The sequence below is a fragment of the Bacillus rossius genome, chromosome 14, assembly GCF_032445375.1.
Source record: "Bacillus rossius redtenbacheri isolate Brsri chromosome 14, Brsri_v3, whole genome shotgun sequence".
NCBI lineage: Eukaryota > Metazoa > Arthropoda > Insecta > Phasmatodea > Bacillidae > Bacillus > Bacillus rossius.
The window spans coordinates 15,994,449-16,014,041 of NC_086341.1; the positions used below are offsets into that span (position 1 = coordinate 15,994,449).

Sequence of the window (19,593 nt, forward strand, 5' to 3'; positions counted from 1 at the left end):
AATGCATAATTGTGAATTTCGAACTAATTTTTTTTAGTTAGAAAATGATTAATATATATATAATTCTAGGCACACAGTGAATTAATTTTGTTATTTTAATGTCATATTTTATTGATATGGCAACTTTTGATTGTCTCTAGATGCAGGCACGCAGACCATTATTTTAGTCCGCCACTCTTAGCAAGGGGAAAACTCGTAATTGTATCTGTGTCTGTGAAGCATGAAGTCCAGATATTTGCATTGAAAATAATTCTGAGATTATAAAATAATTTTGTTACAAACAGAAAACCTTATAACAGGGTTCTTGTACTGTATTGTTTTATTTAAACATAATATGTTGTCCATACTCCATTGCTGGTTTGATGGCATGTGATCAACTTATTGTGCTAAGTTATTGTTCCCCGCAAGAATCATTCAAAGAATGTAAATATCTTTTTATGTTTTGGGTAGTACCGTATTGGCCCGAATATAAGGCGACCCCGAATATAAGGCGACCTGCAGTTTCAGGAGGCCAAACAAATGTAAAAATAATTTTTGGTAGAAATTAATGTGAAAATTCATTAGACATACATTTTGTGTTGATAAATCGTTTTTGCATTTATGTATAACAATTAATTTATATTTATCACATTACTTATTTAAAATAAGTTTGAATGGCCTACCCTAAAAGTCAAAAGAAAACAATTAGAAAATATTTACATTTTTAAGTATTACATTAGAAATTTTTTCGTATGTTTACTCTAATGAAGCTGCATAATTGTCATCTTCAGAGCTGTTTATTTGTCTAGAGCTCGTTCCCCGCCGTTCCACCGATGTGTGATTGTGTGATTGTTCATTTTTCACAGTTTACTGTATCTACGAATTTAAAATTTTTACAATGGCTATTAATCACTCTTAAAATACAGCATTTAACTTTCCGTTTGACTTAAGCTACGTATTACCACAGAACAAGGCGTATTACTATTTAGTAGTGTGTTAAACGTAAAAAAAGCAAACAAAGAATGCATCTTGCCGGAACAAAACAAGTGGCTAGCAGACATGATGAAGCATACGGCCATGAATAACTCGGTTACGTGACCGCGTATATTTGTCCATATTACTGTCTGACAGAGAGAGTCTGTTCTATGAATTTGAAAGAATAATCTATTATAATTATGAAAGGTTTTTACATAAATAAAGAGTGTATTATTAAAATAGCTTTTGAAGCAACGTACCAAATTCCTGTTAATATGGCGTCTTCGTGCGTGTTCGGCAATGTTCGTTTTACAACAAAGAAATATTGTGGAAAGACAGTTGGCAGCCGTGAATTTCCAAACATTACATCCGAAATGTTTGTAAACGTAAAAATCGTTCTGAAAATAACTTTGATATTTTAGTACAAATATTTCCGTTAAAAATCTGAAGATAAATTACCGTAAATGTTAACACGCGATTGTACACAAAGTACAAATATGAATTGTGAAATAAAAGGTTGCCATTTTGAGATGCTTCAACATTCACGTTTTTACTCAAGAACAAATATTTTAATTTTCAACTTCAAACAATTGTGAATTACTGCAATATTAGGTGGATTTATCGTTTTTCCCCGTGTGAGGTAACAAAGTTTTAATATAAAAAATTGTGAACGTTTTGTTAAACAATGTTTCTACTGTAGCTTTCAGCTTGGAACTAATGTTTGCGGTTCTGACGTCTTGGGTGCGAAAATAAGGCGACTTCCAATTTTTGCATCTTTCGTTTATGTAAAAATGGTCGCCTTATATTCGGACCAATACGGTATTTTTTATGACTATGTACCTGTTTTGTCAATATTATCTTAAACTGCTTCCAAACTGCGGTCAGCAAGGTAAGGGAGCCTCTCACCTCATGCTGTCCTTGAACCATTCCTGTACCTTCACTCTCTGCTGTTTCAGAAACCAGTCGTACGGCTCTGGGAGGTCCAACGGCCCGAGTGGCGGGGGCAGAGATGGGGGTGGGGGGTGGCGCGGGGGTAGGGGGGGTCGCGGAGGCGACTCCTATGGTAGCCGTGGCGACTCCTATGGTAGCCGTGGCGACTCCTACGGTAGTCGTGGCTACGACCGCAACCGATCGTCGGGCGGCGGAGGTTACGGTGGCAATCGAAACCAGTCCGGAGGAAAGGTGTGTACCCATACAAATTGCGACGTTAATATTTTCTTTTTAAAAATAAATTTCCTAATTGAAGTTGCTTCCATATGTGTTTGCTTGCTATTTTTACTCTCATAAATTATTTTTAAAGTTAATGGTTCTGTTTGTGTTAAACAAAGAGTTAATTCTGTAAGGAAGCTTTCATTTTTTGTTTGTTGCTACATTTCTTGAAATTGAAATTATTGGAAATGTTTTTTGAGAATGGTTCTGTTTGTGTGAAACAAAGAGTTAATTCTGTAAGGAAGCTTACATTTTTTGTTTGTTGCAACATTTCTTGAAATTGAAATTAAATTGGAAATGTTTTTTTGAGAATGGTTCTGTTTGTGTGAAACAAAGAGTTAAATCTGTAAGGGAGCTTACATTTTTTTGTTTGTTGCTACATTTCTTGAAATTGAATTTAAATTGGAAATGTTTTTTGAGGCGTGTGTAATGTTGAATGTTTGAAACAACTCTAGAGGCAGTGTATTTTGAGCGCTCAACTCATTCCCTTCCTACCAAGGAGAATCAGTTCAATTCCCAGCTGGTTCATTACAAAAAATTTTTGCAAGTGATAAACGTGATGGCTGTTGCCTGATATATTTACCTGATAACACATACGTGTGCAGAGCTTCAGGAAAAATCACTGCTTAAGATGTCAGAGTGGAATGTATTTACAATAAAGATTTAATAATATGCTCAAGGCAGATAAGTATTTCTTTTTAAACTGTATTTTTATTAGAGTGAAAATGACTAAAACACATGTTTACATAATAACTTTTAGATAGGAAGCTCCAGGCACATATTCTTGAAAAGCACTCAAGGGACTTGCATTACACCTTTATCTTTATTTCTCTGCCATGTAATGTTATTGTTGCCACTCAAATCTCATAGCTGCCCCATGCACGACTAGAAGAAGACAGTACTCCTTGCTTTTAGAAGCGATACCGCACCAGTGAGCATAACACTTATCCTGCATCACTAACGCAAATGAACATCCTTCTAGGAGGGCCCCTTAAGACTTAAGATTCAGGTGTTGCATGCTTTGTTGGCTGTGACATTTTTGTGGCACATCTTTGGGTTAAGATCAATCCTTTCAGATGTATCAGTACAGCTGTTCTGTATTCATTTTTGTGGTTGCCAAACTTTGTCATTAGATATTAACTGAAAAAGTTATTTGCGAGGCACTGTTTTTTGAGAGTTTATAATTCTAGGCTGCTAGGGAAAATGAGTGTAGGTCGCTACGTGTTCATATTGGGATTAAGTGAACGGTCTGCTAACAGGAAGAGTCTGCTCATGAGGTTTATTATGGCGTGACATTTGGTTTTGGTTGAATAGATCATAATACAGTATTTACCCGAATCTAAGACGACATTTTTTACCATAATTTATAATTCAGAACAAAGGGATCATCTTAGATTCAGATACACTGATTTTTAGTTAAACATACACTAGAGTCCCGTTATAGCGAGGTGTCACGGTTCCTGGTTTTGAACCTCGCTATAACCGTGTCCTCGCTATAACCGAATTGGACAAATTTTGGCCCCCAAAAAATAAAAATTGTGTTTAAACCTTTATAATTGGAAAATAACAGGTTATATTAACGAAATCTTAATTCCTGTGAGCAGATGTGTGAATTCTCTTTAAAAGGATACCCCATAAGTACGGATGCGATCACAGATTGCGTCAAAATAACCAGAATACCCTACCAAGCCACATAAGTATAGCATCTCAGCCCGCGGCCGACGCAGCATTGCCCTGCTATCTATCGTCGACGCGGGCTGTCTGCTGGCGGCCATGTTGGTTCGGGATGTTGCTAACAGGTGGTGCTAGTGTAGCGCGACGATATAATTCCTTACAAAAAAGCAGGAGTGCGGCTGCGGCAACGCACGTACGCCTCAAACGTAATAGTCGCTGGAAAACTATACTTTTTTTCATTTAAAGAAACCTGTCAACTTTTTTAGAAAATAAATTTGGGATTAAACTCAAAATATCACCACCCCTTTCCCGGACAGATACCCCAACAACTGACTGAAACAAAAGTTACAAGAAAACTGCCCTAGCGATTCGGAAATAAATACGGTAGTGCTTACTAGAGGTGTAAAAGTTAACGAAAAAATGCGTACCCGTATGTATTCGTTACTATAACAATTAGTACTCGTTACTATCCTTACGTTACTCGTTACTTCTGATACCGCATAACATGCTATGTTATGTTGCAGCAACGAATCCAGTCGTATTGCGTACGCGTACAGTATGACGTCGCGTAAATAATAATAAATAGAATATAAACAATTAACAATATTTGATAATTAATAGTTTTTGTTAACCAAACAATTAAACCTCATTAGAGCGGCTTTTTAATATTATTTATTTTAAGATAACAACCAAAAAAAAACTTGAAAATACGCGATTATAAAAACAAAAACATACATATTTCTAATTTGTAAAAAATACTTTCTTACGTTGTTTCTGTTCCAATCTCAAACTTTGTCTACACACGGCACAGATAACTAACGGAAGTTTGATAAAAGAAAGAAAGGATGGGATTCTATTTTTAAGCTACGCACTTAGGTGGCGACTGCACGGCTGAAGAACATGACAGGCGTCAACGGTAAGATGTCTAGTGGCGAGCGAGAGGGGTGGAAAGCAGACAAATAACAAAAGCGCGCTTCAAGCGATCACGCCGTAAATTCCTCAAAAATACCTTGTTATAGCCGTGTTCTCGCTATTACCGTGCTCGCTATAACGAGATTCTACTGTACCTATTTTGGGGTCAATGTTTTTGGGTTGTGCAGTAGTTACTGGCTGCAACATGTTACAACCGATGTTTTTGGAATGTTCTATAGCACAAGATGGAGCCCATCTTATAGACTAGTTTCTTGTACAAAAACATGCATCAGCATAATGAAACTCAACAGTTTCCAACTGTTACAGTACCAGCCATATAGGTATTTATTTCTGTTTGTACATAAACTGTTAGTAACAGTATTTCAAAAGTGGTGGTTGAAATCCTTTGTAACATTCACATTTTCAATATTATATCTAATTTGTTGGCATATGTTTAATACAATAAATTTTTTTTTTTTCCTGAAAACATGAGGCTGTAAATTGGGGGGTCGTCTTAGATTCGAGGTCGTCTTAGATTCTGGTAAATACGGTATTCCAATCCCAGTAAGGAAAAGTTGAGTGATGCTGTTATTTAGCTGGCAGCCTGGATTGCTGGTGAAGTGCTCGAGGCCGGTGGTAATGTGTGGTGTGGTGTGGAAGGGGAGCTGGGGAGGCGGCTACAACCAGGGCGGGGGCGGCGGCGGTGGCTGGGGCAACACCGGCGGAGACTCGGGGGCAGCGTCCTGGGGCCAGCAGGGCTACAACCAGCAAGGCGGCTGGGGCGGAGCACAGCAGAACTACGCCCAGCAGGGGTGGAAAGGTTTGTATCGGTCCCTCCGTGTATACAGTGTACGATCTTCAATCACATTCTGCAATCTGACGCCAATCCAGCCGCTCACGTTAAGAATTTTTTTTTTTTTCGGGTGAATTGCAACTGGCGACCTGGGACTATCTGTTGGTTTTCATTGAAATACAATGTTTTCTGTTTACTTAGCAGGTTACATTTCACATTTAAGGGTGCATTTACACAGTTTTTTTTTTTTTTTTTTTTAATTTGAGATTTGAGATTTGAATCGGGTCCATTGTGGTACCAAATATTTTTTTATTAAAAGTCATGCTCATATTTATATTTTCTTACTATACATCAGCTTACAATAGCGTGTTTTGAGTGCCATTGTGCATAATATGGTATCCCGTTATAACTATATTGACGTTTAGTAATCTGGCAAAATCAATCATCCGGGATGGTCGTGGTCATGAACGAGCCAGATTTATCAGACTGCTTGCTGTCTGCCTTATATTTTATGATTTATTGTTTGCCATTTTAGTTTTCAAGTAAAACCTTTTCAGTTTGCTCTATTTTCTCCTTTTGAATTAGTCTCTTTGTTGGTGAGAAAATTTATTTATTTTGTGAGCGGAAATGTTTTGAATCAGCAGTTCCACACACTTGTTTACAAAATTATGTTGCATTCATTCCATAAATATCACGATGCCTTGGTGACATAAACATTAATTTCCTTCATCTCTTGCTCAACGTTATTGCTTTCGATCCCCCCAAAACTTGCGATCATCTTTTGGAAGTTTGTTCGACCAGAGCTGCATTCTGTGCTGACAGCCCTTTTTGTAAAACACCATTTTGGGCAAAAGTAATCGGATGCGGTAGGATTCACTTTCTGACCAGAAATTTCACTTTGTGATCGCAGGCATTTGGAAACCAGGCGCGGTTGTTCTCCTCGAAGGACTGAACATTCTGGCATTGCTCAGCCTCGTGTACTTCGTCTTGGTTTGAGGCCTCATTCAGCTACTTTTAACCCTTTGAGGCACACAGAAATTTATTAAAAACAAATTAGAATCTATGTGTAACTTTTAGCAGACGTGGCGGAAGGAAAAAATTAAAGCAGCCAAGGTTGCTTGTTCTTGTTAGGATCGCCAGATAGCAGCACAAGGCTCACTCACGCGAGGTGTTTCGGCAATAACACTGGAACATTGCGAATAGTAACATTTTCTCAAAGTGGTATCATAGAAACACCACTACAAAACAAAGGGTCAACTCTCGGCCCGGAAGGTTTCGGTTCGCGTGTGCTGAGAACCTCGTGAACCCTGAAAATTCTGGTGTTTGCTCAGCCTCGTGTTCATCATCTTGGTTGAGGCCTCATTCAGCTACTTCAACTCTTAGCCCTCTAAGGTTTTAGTTCACGTCTGCTGAGAACCTCGTGAACTCTGTGTTGGCTTCAGCCGGAACGCACCGGGGTCCTTGTCCTTGTGCTTCCCTGCGACGGTCCTGCTCGACGTGTTGTGTCTGGGCGGCAGGTTACGGCCAGCAGACGGGCGGCTACGCCGGGCAGGGCTCGTACGGCCAGCAGCAGACGTACGGCCAGCAGGGCTACGGCGCTGCAGGGGCCGGCGCGGGCGCTGGCGCCAACACGTACGCCAACTGGAACCAGCAGTATTACGGCGGCGGCGGTAGCGGCACTGGGGGCAGCGCCCAGGGCTGGGGACAGGTGAGGCTACCCCGCGCCTTTGAATATATATATACTGTATATAAGTCGCCAGCCCAGGTTAAAATTTCTAATACGGTTTTGAGGTAGTTGGTTAAAACACCGCCGCAATCGCCACCATCTCTAGGGCATCGACTTGTGGTGGTCCCTAGCGGACAAGTGTCGAACTCTTCAAACACCCCTTCCCCCTCCCGTTGAACGACCTTGAGCTGCAGTGAATGATGGGGGGTGGAGGGGGGGGTGCCGGGGGGAATGACAGCGGGCGACAGCGCTGCGCTCTAACGTGTAAATAACAACCTAAGACGATACAGGGCGTTACGGCAGCGCACTGCAGCGGTGAAGTTCCCAAGCTGCTCATCATATGCTCCTGAAAAACGTAGAGTACATCCTATTCACTCGCGACTTCTGTACAGTATATAGTAAATTCCCTTTATAAAGTACTTTAGGGGACCAAAAATATGATACTACTTTATAGAGGAGTTACCCTAAACCAAAAAAATGTAACTTCCCGCACATGTTTACAGTTTTTTTTTTTTCATTTTCTAATTAAAACGTATGTATGTGGTCTTACACGCCTTGTTTTTATCAATGATGTGATTTACTTACTTAAAAAAATAAAGTAATGCAAAATATTAGTAAAACATAGTTAATATAATTTAAATACATAGGTAACCCTAAATATACATACATAGTAGGCTTACCTCTTTTTGCAGTGGAAGTAATAGCCATTCATACAGTGCATCAGAGATGTTTTTAAATGTTCATTTCATAGGCCCTACAATACAGTATTATTTCCATATCTTCCATATTTCCATATTTTCTCCACTTTGAAAACATTAATTACAAAAATTTGGCCACTGACATAAGTTACCGGTAGATAAAACTAACAAAATAATTATGTACTAATAATAAAAACTATGTTCAACTTTACAATGTACACTTAGTTAGACCTACAATCATGGTTGCTACAGGACTAGAAAACCAGGAAAACCGGGAAATGTCAGGGAAATTAAAATGGTCAGGGAATTCCGGGAAATGTCAGGGAAAATTCTACGAATTCTGGAAATTTTAAAGTTGCTTATAATTCAAACAAAGCTTTGTTTTGATGCGCTCGTACCGCTACCGAACGACTCCGCTAAAAGGCTGCTGCTTAAGGCACACGGCAACTGCAACTTTTTTTTTACTTGGTCTACGTTTGTCCGTTGCAATAGGCTGTTACAACCACCCACCATAACTTCTGGCCAATCCAGGCACTCGTTTGTTCACTAGCGAATCCAGGCCTTCATTTGTTCGTGTTTTGATCCTTTTTAATTTGCCCTTGAGACTTTGTGTTTTGTTCCGTTCCATGCAGTGAACTACAGAACGCGCATGGCGTCGTTTATCTTTTGAAGGCTACAAAGCTTATTACGTGAATTTAAAGGCGTTGTTTCAAGTGAAGTTAGTTTTTGATGCGATCATAAGAAAATAAAGTGCATTTTGATAAAGAAGCAATACCAATTCTCATTTTGAAAACTACCAAGCTGATACAAAAACACGTGGCTTTTGTGTGCGGTTATGTTTTGGCATTTTTTCTAACTATTTTTTTAATTACTTTTTTTTCAACCGTTATAATCCGTGAGTTTTGTTGCGTGACACTTACATTGTGTATAAAAAATATGCATAACTGAACATGTTTTTCCCCAGAATCGTTAGTTAACATTGTAAGAATGTAAGAGTATTGCATGTTGTAATGCTGCTATTGTAATTCTCTAAGTAGGCCCGTTATATTGCTAGGTGTGAATTTGTAATAGTTTTTGTATTTGTGTAGTAATATTTTTTTAAGAATTCATAAATAATAATTTTTTAACCTAACCTGAAAATATTAATATGTACTTTTTTTTAGCTTAGAGATGTCGAAGAAAACTACTTTTAAGGAGAATTGGCTCAAGGAGTCACAGTTTCAGCATATCAAACCCACTGCTAAAAACATAAATTCTGCGTACTGCACTTTGTGCTACAAAAGTACCGTATTGGTCCGAATATAAGGCGACCATTTTTACATAAACGAGAGATGCAAAAATTGGAAGTCGCCTTATTTTCGCACCCAAGACGTCAGAACCGCAAACATTAGTTCCAAGCTGAAAGCTACAGTAGAAACATTGTTTAACAAAACGTTCACGATTTTTTATATTAACTAAAACTTTGTTACCTCACACGGGGAAAAACGATAAATCCACCAAATATTGCAGTAATTCACAATTGTTTGAAGTTGAAAATTAAAATATTTGTTCTTGAGTAAAAACGTGAATGTTGAAGCATCTCAAAATGGCAACCTTTTATTTCACAATTCATATTTGTACTTTGTGTACAATCGCGTGTTAACATTTACGGTAATTTATCTTCAGATTTGTAACGGAAATATTTGTACTAAAATATCACAGTTATTTTCAGAACGATTGTTTACATTTACAAACATTTAGGATGTAATGTTTGGAAATTCACGGCTGCCAACTGTCTTTCCACAATATTTCTTTGTTGTAAAACGAACATTGCCGAACACGCACGAAGACGCCATATTAACATGAATTTGGTACGTTGCTTCAAAAGCTATTTTAATAATCCACTCTTTATTTATGTAAAAACCTTTCATAATTATAATAGATTATTCTTTCAAATTCACAGAACAGACTCTCTCTGTCAGAGAGTAATATGGACAAATATACGCGGTCACGTAACCGAAGTTATTCATGGCCGTATGCTTCATCATGTCAGCTAGCCACTTAATTTGTTCCGGCAAGATGCATTCTTTGTTTGCTTTTTTTTACGTTAAACACACTACTAAATAGTAATACACCTTGTTCTGTGGTAATACGTAGCTTAAGTCAAACGGAAAGTTAAATGCTGTATTTTAAGAGTGATTAATAGCCATTGTAAAAATTTTAAATTCGTAGATACAGTAAACTGTGAAAAATGAACAATCACACATCGGTGGAACGGCGGTGAACGAGCTCTAGACAAATAAACAGCTCTGAAGATGACAATTATGCAGCTTCATTAGAGTAAACATACAAAAAAATTTCTAGTGTAATATTTAAAAATGTAAATATTTTCTAATTGGTTTCTTTTGACTTTTAGGGTAGGCCATTCAAACTTATTTTAAATAAGTAATGTGATAAATATAAATTAATTGTTATACATAAATGCAAAAACGATTTATCAACACAAAATGTCTAATGAATTTTCACATTAATTTCTACCAAAAATTATTTTTACATTTGTTTGGCCTCCTGAAACTGCAGGTCGCCTTATATTCGGGGTCGCCTTATATTCGGGCCAATACGGTATTCAACTCAGCAATTTGGGCCGAAGAGCTCTCACCAGCCATGTCGAAGGAAAAAAAACACATTCGCAATTCTGCCGTCAAAATAACAATAAAAAAACCTTATTTTACCTCATGTTGAAATTTTTATATTACATTTAATCATATGCACGTTAATATATATGGTATGTACTTCATAAGAAAGTCAGGGAATTTTTCTGTTAAATTTCTGGAAAACAGGGAAAAGTCAGGGAATTCTAAGATTCTATTTCTGTAGCAACCATGTACAATGTTTGCATGAAATTCAGAATGGTAGATTGGACTTTTCGCTGTGAAATATCTTTCATTACCACACACTCAACTTTCCTGAAAAATTCCATGTTTGCTTCTGGCACTTCAGATGTCAAAAACATTCTGTGGAGAACATCCAGAGCATTGGTTGCCTCTTGCTTTGTAGGACGTTTTATCTCCTGTTCCGCATCATCCTCCAGCAGGTCTTCAGTACTACCAGCAGGAGCAGAAATGTCGTCGTTGTGTTCTTGGCAAGTCTCCAGATCTGTGTCTACTTCAACATAGTCAGCAAATGTTGCTTCTTGCACCTGCAGATTTACTGTGATTTTAGACCATTCAAGTATATCTTCTTCTTAGCACTGGACATCAGCTTCCAGAGATGCATCTGTAGAGTTGTCAGTGCTGAAACCTGCCCTCTTGAAGCATTTTGCAATGGAAACAGGAGGGATTTTGTCCCACACCAAACAACGTCTTTCCATGGAATTTAAAATGTTCCACTTCAATTTTGAAACATCTTTCTGGTGTTCCATCTGCCAACATAGAAACTGCACTAGTTGCCTCCTGTACAAGCGTTTTACTTGAGAAATTACACCCTGGTCTAAAGGCTGTAATTTGCTTGTGCAGTTAGGTGGAAAAAAAACTATCTTTACATTCTGTAACTCGACACCAACTTTGTGTGCACTGCAAGAGTCCAGAAACAACAAAATCTTCCTGTTGTATGCTCCCATTCTGGCATCCAACATTTGTAACCACTCTTTAAACAACACAGCAGTCATCCATGAATTTTTATTGTTTTTATAGGTGCAAGGTGTTTTTTTAATGTTCTTAAAACATCTAGGTTTTGCATATTTACCAATAACTAAAAGCTTCAATTTTTCTGAGCCATCAGAGTTAGTGCAGAAAAGTACAGTGTATCTTTCCTTACTGCGTTTCCCTCCATGGCAGGTTTCACCTTTGTGGCTTAAAGTACTGTCTGGCAAGAGATTATAAAAAAAGCCAGCTTCGTCGGCATTGAAAATGTCCTTATCAGCATAACCTGCTGTGAGAGAATGTAAATTCTGTTTCCAATTTTCTGTCACTGTGGTATCAACTGTTGCTTCTTCGCCACATATTTTAAGTGTACTTAGATTCCACCTTGCTTTAAATCGAGTAAGCCACCCACTTGAGGCTTGGAAATTATCCATTCCAAGCCTTAACGCCTCCATGCGTGCTTTCTCTTGCAGTACTGTGCCAGAAATTGGTATATTATTGGATCGTGCCTGAACAACCCAATCAAAAAGATTTTTGTCGAGGTCACTATCCACACATTTACTGTACCGTTGCCTCTTGTGGTGCAATTTTGCTGCATTCTCTTCTATCTTAGCTCTGTCTTTGATTATTGTAGACAGAGTTGTGGGCGCGATATTAAAGTGTTTTGCCACATCACACTTCTTCTTGCAGTTGTCAACCGCTTTTAGAATCTCGAGTTTTGTTGCAATACTATTACCGACACGTTTTTTAGTACCGGTACTCATAGTGTGACCTACAAATCTTTTGTTGCGGCGGAAAGTTTCACTTGCCATTTTATCTAGTATACATTTAACAAAACTAACAATCTATAATAGAAAGTGCGAGTTCTTTCAATGTGCAAGTGGAATTTAATTACAATTTCAGGGTATATTCCGTTTATACGTTATTACCGTTTAGGTTACGTTACGTCGCGAACAAAACACTGTTTAGATTAGCTACAAGATGCAGCATAGCCAACCTCGAGACGCTCGGTCACAGGCTGCAGTGTAGCCAGTAGGTACGAGAAATAAAACACGTCATCGCTGCCGTAACCATTTGCTTATTCAACAACGATAATATGCATAATATAGTACATTCAACAATATTTAAAATTTGGCCCCGTGTCTTCGTTTGATGTTGATAAATTTGATTTGGCAGTCAGTTAACACGTAAATACGTAAGTTGAGTAATGTTTCGTGCTAAAATGAAATTTAGCCGCACGCTGTTTCCTGCACTGACGCTATTGTTTTTTTAGCCATGTTCATCAATAAACACGCTTGTAAAGCAACGTAAGCAACGTAATATGGCGTATAGCGAAGTAAAAGTAGTGAATGCAATTATTCTACGTAGAAATACTACATAGAGAAATATTACATAAACTTTTTTTGTTCACACGAATAAAAATTGTACGTATTACCGAATAATAATGATTCGCGCCAAGGAAAATTGTACGTTATATGATAATAATCCCTATGAATTATCATTGCCTTTCAAGGGACCCACGTGTTAATACTTTATACAGAATAGTACGTACTAAAGAGAATTTACTGTATATTCAAAGCCCGCGCGCACGAGCTCGCTGCAATTTTTCGACGTGAATACAATCTTCAAAATTATTACCGTATTGGCCCGAATATAAGGCGACCCCGAATATAAGGCGACCTGCAGTTTCAGGAGGCCAAACAAATGTAAAAATAATTTTTGGTAGAAATTAATGTGAAAATTCATTAGACATACATTTTGTGTTGATAAATCGTTTTTGCATTTATGTATAACAATTAATTTATATTTATCACTTTACTTATTTAAAATAAGTTTGAATGGCCTACCCTAAAAGTCAAAAGAAAACAATTAGAAAATATTTACACTTTTAAATATTACACTAGAAATTTTTTCGTGTTTACTCTAATGAAGCTGCATAATTGTCATCTTCAGAGCTGTTTATTTGTCTAGAGCTCGTTCCCCGCCGTTCCACCCATGTGTGATTGTTGATTTTTCACAGTTTACTGTATCTACGAATTTAAAATTTTTACAATGGCTATTAATCACTCTTAAAATACAGCATTTAACTTTCCGTTTGACTTAAGCTACGTATTACCACAGAACAAGGTGTATTACTATTTAGTAGTGTGTTTAACGTAAAAAAAGCAAACAAATAATGCATCTTGCTGGAACAAAACAAGTGGCTAGCTGACATGATGAAGCATACGGCCATGAATAACTTCGGTTACGTGACCGCGTATATTTGTCCATATTACTCTCTGACAGAGAGAGTCTGTTCTATGAATTTGAAAGAATAATCTATTATAATTATGAAAGGTTTTTACATAAATAAAGAGTGGATTATTAAAATAGCTTTTGAAGCAACGTACCAAATTCCTGTTAATATGGCGTCTTCGAGCGTGTTCGGCAATGTTCGTTTTACAACAAAGAAATATTGTGGAAAGACAGTTGGCAGCCGTGAATTTCCATACATTACATCCGAAATGTTTGTAAACGTAAACAATCGTTCTGAAAATAACTGTGATATTTTAGTACAAATATTTCAGTTAAAAATCTGAAGATAAATTACCGTAAATGTTAACACGCGATTGTACACAAAGTACAAATATGAATTGTGAAATAAAAGGTTGCCATTTTGAGATGCTTCAACATTCACGTTTTTACTCAAGAACAAATATTTTAATTTTCAACTTCAAACAATTGTAAATTACTGCAATATTAGGTGGATTTATTGTTTTTACCGTGTGAGGTAACAAAGTTTTAGTTAATATAAAAAATCGTGAACGTTTTGTTAAACAATGTTTCTACTGTAGCTTTCAGCTTGGAACTAATGTTTGCGGTTCTGACGTCTTGGGTGCGAAAATAAGGCGACTTCCAATTTTTGCATCTCTCGTTTATGTAAAAATGGTCGCCTTATATTCGGACCAATACGGTATCTTTGAAAGATTTGTTCGGTGGGAGCGCATGACTTGATGTAGGCTTTTGGACATACGCCATTGCTATGCTCATGTGTGTGTGTGTTTATATCCTGACAACAGAAATTTTTTGCTTAATTTGTGTTTTTTTTTTTTTTTTTTTTTTTGTAGTTTTCTTCTACAGACATACATGAGCATAGCAATGGCGTATGTCCAAAAGCCTACATCAAGTCAGTCTTCGACATTGTTTTCATAGTGGGAGGCGATTTAAAAAAAAAAAACTGAATGATAGCGACATCCAGGGGATACAGTTTGGTGTTGCAGCTACATAACTATCATCTCCGTCCGAAATTTTAAACACACCACTGGATAGCTAAAGGATCAAAGAATTAGTTACGCTAAGTGAGGACTGTGACGCATCGCGCGCGGTAGAGGGGGAAGCGCCGCCATTGCGTTTCGAGATTTACATTTAGTATAACTTTTGACTCTTGAGAAGGTACGACGTTCATTTGAATTTCAATCACCAGCTCTCGTCAGAATCTTTTGATTGCGTATATAAAACATTAGGGTAACATAGTTGCAGTGAATATATGTGGTGTTAAAATAATAAATAGCCAATTTTTGTATTTTGTATAGAAAATATCACCTGTTACGTACAGGTATTCAGGTACAACACACGGCCGTGTCCATGACACAGCCACACCTAATTTTTTTGATCCATTTCATTTCTTACTGAACGTTAACAGATTAATTTGTTCTGTTATTACTGTAGTTTTTTTTCCTTCATAAATTGTATTTTTTGTTCATTTTAACTAATTACACAGTATATCTATCCGAATAATCTGTGCACTATTTTCCACAGTGTTCGCATAGCACAAGTTTTGTCAAGTTTAAGGTTAGTTAACCTGCTGCTGTTTAATGGACGACGGACGTCTTGCGCGTGGTTTGGAAGTGTGTTATTTTCTGAGAAAGATGTTGTAATGATCGTCTACTGTGGATGCTTTACTGCAGTTAAGAGCCATAAACATCTCGGTCACAAATGACGAAAATTAATACTATGTTACCAAGATTTTAAAGAAAATCAATTGGTAAATTGCTAAAAGAAGCATATGCAGCAAATTCTTACCTTTTAACAAAAAATTTTTTGTAATGCATCATCTCTCAAGTGAAATTTCTTTTTTCTCTTGTGCGACAGCGTACTTTCTTCGTGCAGCAGATAATCCCTTTTCCTGTGCATTTTTAAACATTTTAGGTTTTTTTCCATCAGCAACTGTAAATGGTTGCAACCACAAACCTTATTGCAACGTATTTCTAAAAAAAAAAAAAAAAAATAATAAAAAACTTTCAAACTACGTACTTGCAAGATATCTGTCCTTTAAATAGCAGCAGGTGAACCAACCTTGGAGTTTAATGAAACTTGTTCTGTGCAGCATTGCCGTGCGGCACTGTCAAGATTGAATAAACATCTTTAACGCACATTTTACGATAAATTGTCCGCGGATAAATTTGAGTATGTGGTAATAAAAAGTCAAAGATCATGTAGTTTGAATTGTTAGCTGAATTTAATTTTAAATGGAAGGCTGTGGTATTAGTTATTTTATTTCTAAGAATTTTTTTTTATTTGTAAAGGTGGTAAAATACATGAAAATATTACAAAAAAATAAATATTAAAAATAAAAATTTGACCTATAAATATGTACTACAGTTTTACCCTTTTAATAATATTTCCCTGTTAATAGGTCTTAACTGCAGTGTGCAACTGTCAGCATTAAAGGCCTGTGTGAATATCAGTTATATGGAAAATGTTTGTTAAATTTTTTAAATATTGAAATAATTGTTTTTAATAATGCAGCTAACTGAACTTATCTAACCAACCAACCTATCATTTCAGTTCATATTCGTATTATTTTCCACAACCTGCTATTCTACATATTCATCCAGAAAATTTTCGCAATCAGCAAAATACCGTGAAATTCATTGCAATCTATTTTACAAAAAAAAATTTGTATTCCTAAATTAGTGATAGAATGACCTCATATTAACTTAATTAAACTATAGTTATTCACGAGTTTTCGTTGCTAGCAGCACCAAGTAAAATGTATTTTTGTTCATTAATATTATAAACACAATTTTTGTTTATTTCATATAGCATCTTCAACTATTATTTATATTTTTTTTACACTTTTGAATCACATCTGTTTCATCATAAGTGTATACAGCAAGTATGCTGCTTCTTTATCATATGGTGATAGATTGATTGTGACCGTCAATTTATACACCGTTGAAACTATGACGATTACTTCGTTTAATGCATATCTCAATGGAGTTTCCCTGTTTTCTTGTGGTGTAGTTCATGATTGTTTACTTTTTTCCCCACTTCTGGTGCGTGTGACAAAAATAATACAAATAATAATAATTTGTTTTCAAGTTTGAAATGACAAATTTGCAGTGCTTTGAATTGTTTACGCAATTTTTTTCTTTACTGTGTAGTGAAACTTCGGATACTGTTCATGTTTTTGATTATGAAGTCCCATTAAAAGCCGGTCTACAATTGCAGTGTTGTAAACTGTGTCGGACGGACACTGATAGCTGATTGGTCCACATGACCTCCTAACGTCATGGGTGGTGTGGGTTATGGTACTAATCTCCCTGGTCCGACTACATTGGTCAGCTTGAACTCTTTGTTACAATCTGTGTCCTTTGATAGCATATTTCAACAGAACACTCACAATATTTTAGTTTCCTGTAACCGTTTTAAAAACATATACTGCGTTCTATTGACTACTTTAGAATTAGGAAGATTCGGACATTGGAAGTTTTCATTGTGACAATGTGACATACTTTATATTAGTATAAGGACACGGATTGCCCACAGGTTGGACTGTTGTAGACGGGCCTTAAACATCAAAAAATGCATCTTTATATAGCACAAATGACTTAATCTCACCATTGAACGTTGGTATATGGCAAACATACGAGGTATACTATGTAAAGTATTCGTAAGCAAACAATTATTTGTTATTTCGGAGCGTTAGTATTTGAGGTTGAATTGCATACAATTACTTTATTATTTGTATTCGTATCCGAAAAATCGAATATTTACACAGGCCTACAGCATAAAGTTTACAGTCAATTGTTTGTATTTGTTTTAATGCATGAAAATGAAGGCCAAAAAAAATTTCTTTGTCTCAGTTTTGGAGAGTGGTATACTTACTCTAGTTGATGGACTGTAGAGTGACAAGTGTTTTGAAAAAAAAAATTTGTTTCTAGTCTGCTGACGGAAGCTACGGCAGTGGTTACGGACAGCAACAAGGGGCGTGGCAAGGCTACGGTCAGGGTTACGGTTACGGCCAAGGACAACCGCCCAAGTAGACATCCACTTCTACGATTCTTGCTATCGTAGTTTCTACACATTGGTCGTAATTTTGTAACTAAAAGTACAATGTTTGTGTAGAGTAGACTATTGTGTGATGTTTATAGTATAGTTTTTAAAGTATTAATTTCACTTTTTTTTCCATTCATTGTTTTTCTCACAAGACTGTGGTATAGTTGTCCCAGTCCCTTTGTGTACATTTTTCCACTCAGTAAAATTAGTTTTACCATAGTAATTTTCTTTAAGAGAACAAATGTAGTAATTTCAATTGTACATTTGACAATGTCTTATTATTGACACGGAAAAAATGTTTATTTTTTGCCACCTGTACAAAAATCTAGTGAAACTTGATTTAACTTCGTGTAATTTTTACAAAAACAGTGAATGTTTTTACATCATTGCTAACTCCTATTATTATCCCCGAGAAAGTGACAGGGTATGTCGTATGTATAATTTTTTTTATTTACATTGGGGACTTTTTTTTTGTTGACTGGTTAATTTTAGCATATTATTCTTAATGACCCATATAAAGTATTTTTAAGTATGTTATTTTTGTTGCTTGAATAATGAAGTGTCATATATATATATTTTTCCATAAGTGTTTTTAATGAATTTAAAAAATAATTGCAGAAATGGAGCTATATAATGAATTTGAAATGTAATAGTGCTTTCTTGGGGAAACTGTTAAGGTTATTAACATGTAATGTATATTTAGTAACTTTTTAAATTGTAGAACACTATAGTATACATATAGGTATATTACTTTGTACCATAATTATGAAATATAAATGTGATCTCTAAATGATTTGTTATTAGTTCTGCTATGCAATCATACCAGCATCCAAGTAATAAAATTATCCTTTACAAGTTTATCAGTTACTACAAAGTAATTCAAGGGACTGATTCTATCATTCTCAATCGTGATGTGATTATTGATTTTGGATTTAATTAATTTGCATGATAAGAATTTTTTTCTTTACAAGTGAAGGGGCTGTTCATATATATATATATATATATATATATATATTTTTTTTTTTTCACAAATTACTTTTGGTCTCCTGGACTGAAAAATAAAATATACATAGGCAATACCAGACCAAAGGCATGGGGACATCAGCTACTAAGAAATATATTGCATCTGTAAAGTTATTATACATTTTAAAAGTAGTACCAAAAACTTGTTTTTACAAAACTGCTGGCTAACAAGTTTGAGGTAATGGCCTTTCTCCAGTGGAATCTCTGGACTTTTTTACTTTTATGGAAGCCCTCCACTGGAAAATTTAAAAATTAAAAATCATCTCTTTCAAACAAAATATTAGACAAACATGGAAACTAATTTTCAATTATGGCTTTGCTAAATTATCCTTAGAAATGTTGTTATATTTCCCGGTAAATTATCCTTGGGTCAGTTTTATTAATTCTTACAGTCAAATTTTGGTGGAATTGAGTAATTATATGAGGCAATAAACACTAAAAGTTTTTTCAATGTGAAATCATGAATTGAAATTTGTACTGACCATCACTTTTGTTCAAGTGCTGATAAAAGTTTTATTTTTCCTTTACCATTATGGTCCATATTTTAGCAGGACACTAGACAGACAAATAAAATAAAAGTGGAAAACGTTGACGCAGGGATTGCCTTTCTCGTCTTTCCGCTAGGATGTAGTAGGCCAATGAAAAAACTCCACCCTTCAGTCT

General features: G+C 36.1%; 1 protein-coding gene across 1 annotated transcript in view; it reads left to right on the forward strand.

The window, feature by feature from the left end:
* The window catches only part of LOC134538681 (heterogeneous nuclear ribonucleoprotein U-like protein 1), an 82,607-nt gene extending 63,910 nt beyond the window's left edge, over positions 1-18,697 (forward strand). The window contains exons 14-17 of the mRNA XM_063380100.1: positions 1,911-2,136; positions 5,410-5,569; positions 7,060-7,250; positions 17,793-18,697. Of these exons, the coding sequence (XP_063236170.1) occupies positions 1,911-2,136; positions 5,410-5,569; positions 7,060-7,250; positions 17,793-17,894 (679 nt within the window). The 3' untranslated portion in view covers positions 17,895-18,697. The remainder of the gene's footprint in view (positions 1-1,910; positions 2,137-5,409; positions 5,570-7,059; positions 7,251-17,792) is intronic.
* The last annotated feature ends 896 nt before the right edge of the window (positions 18,698-19,593 follow it).